The sequence below is a fragment of the Montipora capricornis genome, chromosome 2 (assembly GCF_036669925.1).
Source record: "Montipora capricornis isolate CH-2021 chromosome 2, ASM3666992v2, whole genome shotgun sequence".
NCBI classification, from domain to species: Eukaryota; Metazoa; Cnidaria; class Anthozoa; order Scleractinia; family Acroporidae; genus Montipora; species Montipora capricornis.
The window spans coordinates 16,921,269-16,925,474 of record NC_090884.1 but is presented as its reverse complement, the minus strand read 5'-3'; the positions used below and the strand labels follow the sequence as shown (position 1 = coordinate 16,925,474).

Below are 4,206 nucleotides of genomic sequence, written 5' to 3'. Positions count from 1 at the left end.
ATATCCCGTGTAGGTGTTACCACTTTTCATACAGTTCTAGTAAAAAAAAAAAACAGCTGATTGGCGAGGGCAGAAAACTTTGCAAAGAAATGAACATTAACTTGCACCTATCACATCAGAAAATGAGGGGCTCATAATCACTTAAACAACTGTACCAACTGCACCGTAGAAACCACAACTATAACAACTGTACCTAGAAAATTCCTGAATTAAAAAGAAGCTAAAATACAATCATTAAGTTATGTCTGGAATCAACAAAAAAATTATCGGCTTTGTCGTAATAATTATAACGATGATGTAATATAGTAGGACACAATAACACAAACTGTGCCCAACTATGAAAATAATTTAACAATTACCGGTATCCCACATTTTTGTGGTCAAAGGTTTCATGATGAAAATAATTATGTGCCTTATCCACAGCACGCCCCAGTTTAAACGCTTGAAAAGGCTTTTCCTTCGCTCTTACACACAGCCTTTAGTGCTGAAGAAAATGTGTCTTGGTCTGGGAAGGACCTTGGTAGGGTTATACGAAATGCACATGCTGATGAGAAGATTGATTCTGTATCCTTTACCTCGATCTGAATGACACCCAGCCCAAACTCAGGTAGACTCGGTGAACCTGTGGCAAAGACCAAGAAAGACTTCAACTCCTCCACAGTTGCGTCTGTAAGAAACTGTAGGATATATTCCTTGATTTTCTCATCATTTTGGTTTAAATCTGATGGGAACTGAAGTTGACTCTTGATATCATCAGCAGTTACTTCTTTGTCTCCTGCTACAAATAACTCCTTAAAGATGTCAGGATACAATTCCATCCTTTTGCCAAAACCAAGGGTCTTCAGCCCCTCCCTTAATTGGTCTAGTACCATCTTTGGTTTTGCTATAGCATCATGTACTATAAGATTTCTTATCACTCTCATCTTGTTGTCATTCTAAAAAACAGTAACGGAGAAAGCAAATTTATTTTCTTGGGCTATATAAGGTAAGTGAGCTTCAGGATTTGAAGTTGGAGAGTTATATTAACATCTTCCACTATTTGCAGATTTGCCCCTGGCAAAAGTGTGTCAGTTACAACATTTGGGATGTCAGAGGTTTGACTACTGTCTAGTAATCAGGTGTTTTCTTTGTCTCATGCACATGTGGTGTTGATCATTTCATTGATGATAAGTTTACTGATTTATTAAGCCACCATGTTCAATACAAAACTGGACCATACGTTTTAATCCAACACCTAGAAAGTTGTTGGATTAAAATTTCTATCTCTGAACATAAAAAGTAAGTTATTCCTTAGCAGTTTTGGTAATTTTCATAAATCAGCACATAAAAAAACTTCATCTAACCGTCAGTTTCATGGTAACGCCACTATCTGAAAGAAGAGTTGTCATTTCCTCCTCATCGAGACTGGTGACATCTTCTGTTTCTGCAATCTGAGAATAAAATGATTATTAGCCATAAAGAAAAATATCTAACAACTGTTGTCGAATTGCCACAATTGAATTAAAGAATGGAATGTAATAATAATTATTAGTGTAGTAATGGTAAATGGAAAAACAAATGAATGAATGAATGAGTATTATTTTAATTGTGTGGTAGTCTACCGTTAATTCTGAAGATGAGCAAAGTCCTTCTAACAAGCCAATAAATTGATAAACTGTTGAGAAGCAACTTTGTCAGAAAAATGGATATTTCAATGCCTGATAGGTTACAATAGGTAGTTGGGATTGTATAATTCCATAAACGATGACTTAGATACTGGAAGGCTTCAATAATATTATTGTTTTCATTATGACAAGGGTTGCTAACGAAAACATGTATGTTTCCCTTTCCCTGGCAAATGAATGTTTTAAATTAAAGTAGCTAAAGATGACATTAACACGATGATAGGAGAAAGTTAGAGAAAACATGATCAGGAAAACTGAAAGTTTTGAAAGTGCCACCTTCAAGACTTAGAAGCTCTGTGGTTTGTTGTACAGCTTGGTCATACAAATAAATTTCATGTTAATTACAAGTGTTCATTACCTTTTCAATTACATATTTCATCTGTAAAGAACAGTCAGGCATAGTGAGACCTTTCAATGCTTCCTCAACGTTGCCTTTCGCCAAGTAGTAGTATATGCCTGGGCTAAAAACACCTGGGCCCCCTTGCAGTATACTATGCACAATTATTGTGCCCACTAATTTCATCAGCCCAGAGGCTACGGTATCACTATTGTAAATAGGACTTCGGTATTCTTTCCCCTGAAAAAAGGAATCAGTAATTGCGGCAAGGAGCTGGGTGAAAAACTGGTGCAAAACACCACCTGTGTCAGCTGCAGGCTGGCCAGTGTAAACAATCGTGAGTCTTTTTGATGGATTAAAGTCACTGTCCTTATAATATGTTATTGCATCATTCAGAAGATCTTCTTCATCAACTTTTAGCTTCTCCTTTGGGCCATGGTCAAAATTCTTTTGCAGATCATTCAATTCTTCCCTCAGGGAGCGTGGATTACCTGGAGCAGGGCGTGGACTATCTGGTGTATGAAATGCAGAATCCATGAGCTCTGACTCATCATCAGATGAAAATGTAGATGTGCAAGGGTTTAGCAATGCCATCACTGCCTGATCGAGAGACCCCTGGAATTTTAGGCAATTCTCCAGCTCTTTTCTGCTTTCATTTGGAAACATTTCTGACAACTTGTCAACAGCTTCCTCTGAAGAAGATGCACTCATGCCCCCACCCAGTGTTGAGGAAATTGCTGTGGACTCCTCATTGTCACCATCACTGCCAAAAATCATTTTAATGGCGGGGGGCGTTCTTTGGGGAGGGGAGGCACTTCCTATTACGGTAATAGGCTACTGGGGATGTGCCACTGGATGGCATCACATTTTCACTACTGGAATGCCTATGTTGTTGTTTAAATTTATCTTTGTTTTTTTACGAATCTGCATTCAAGATAGAAACTGTAAGTTGACAGTAACTCAAGTTTCACGCATAAATTATTGAAGTGATCATCAGACTATGCCGCAAAGGGTGGTTGGAATAAAATTTAAATTGACTCAAAGAGGGTGTGTGGAGCGATCCTGCTTGTTTCACACTATGGCAATGTATCATTAGATATACAATACTGACAGACTTCAAAGAAACCTTGAGGAAAGGATAATCAAGTCCTTAAAACTTAATTACCTGGAGATAGTAATAGCTACACTGCTTCCTCCAGCACATGTCTCCTCGTGTTTTTGCAACAAATCCATTGGGACTTGGGATTTGCAATTTACACACAACACTTTTGGGCTAATGGAAATCTGTAAAGAAAGGCTTTATTAATTATTTGGGAATTTTTAGACAGTGAAAAATGATGGTATCATTTATTGACATACTGTACCTGAAACAGAAAAGACTAATAATGGGCATCATTATTTTCAGTGCTGTTAATTCCATCGTTTGTTCATTCGTTCATTGGTTTATTAATTTTATTTATTTACTCATTCATTTTAATTACCAGTATACCGTTATTCCCTTTCACTGATATAAACAACTATGTAGTTTTAAGTAAACTTCACCAATACTTATTAATTGCCCTGAGCCCTGTAAAGGGAATACTTATCATTGCAAGATTTGGCAGAAGAAATAAAAACACTCACCTGCATTTGGTCCTGCTCTGATGAAGGTGCAAACACTAGGTCCTTCTGAAGGGGCCTTATGTAAAAAGGGAGCTTCTTGCCAAGGGCAGGGATTAGCTCTACTCCCTTTTACCTTCTGCGGTCGAATGCAGGAACTCAGGAACTCAAACAGCGATCAACTTCTCACTTCAGTTCTTACAACAGTTCCTAGGAATACGTTCGCTACAAGTAGTTGTTCAAAAGAGCACCTTAGATCAAAAGATTCGTTTACTTATTAGCGCTCCTGGTCCAGGCAACGCATTGCGATTGGTCAAAGGATTAGAGGCTTAGAACGTGATAACCTCAACTACAAAAGGGGTGATTAACATGAACTATGAAAATGTACCTACGGCTGCACGAAACATGGTCCATGTTGATGACTTAAAAATTGCAGTACCGCTAGGCTATGAACTAGTCCATCTAAGACCAATCGCAGTACTTGCTTTTACCAGGATCACTACCCTTTAGCTTGGTGTTACAGCCTTTATTTACTAATATACACTAAAGACCAGGAGTACAGCAGTTGCACGACAACACGTACTAGAAGCACTTGTCAACAGAGTT

General features: G+C 38.0%; 1 protein-coding gene across 1 annotated transcript; it reads right to left on the bottom strand.

The window, feature by feature from the left end:
• Window positions 1–434: 434 nt before the first annotated feature.
• On the bottom strand, window positions 435–2,778 carry LOC138034690 (G2/M phase-specific E3 ubiquitin-protein ligase-like). Its single transcript, XM_068881868.1, has 3 exons — window positions 2,023–2,778; window positions 1,344–1,430; window positions 435–935 (listed from the first exon to the last, which is right to left on the bottom strand). The coding sequence occupies exons 1-3, from the start codon at window positions 2,776–2,778 to the stop codon at window positions 435–437; spliced, it is 1,344 nt and encodes a 447-aa protein (XP_068737969.1).
• Between the last annotated feature and the right edge of the window lie 1,428 nt (window positions 2,779–4,206).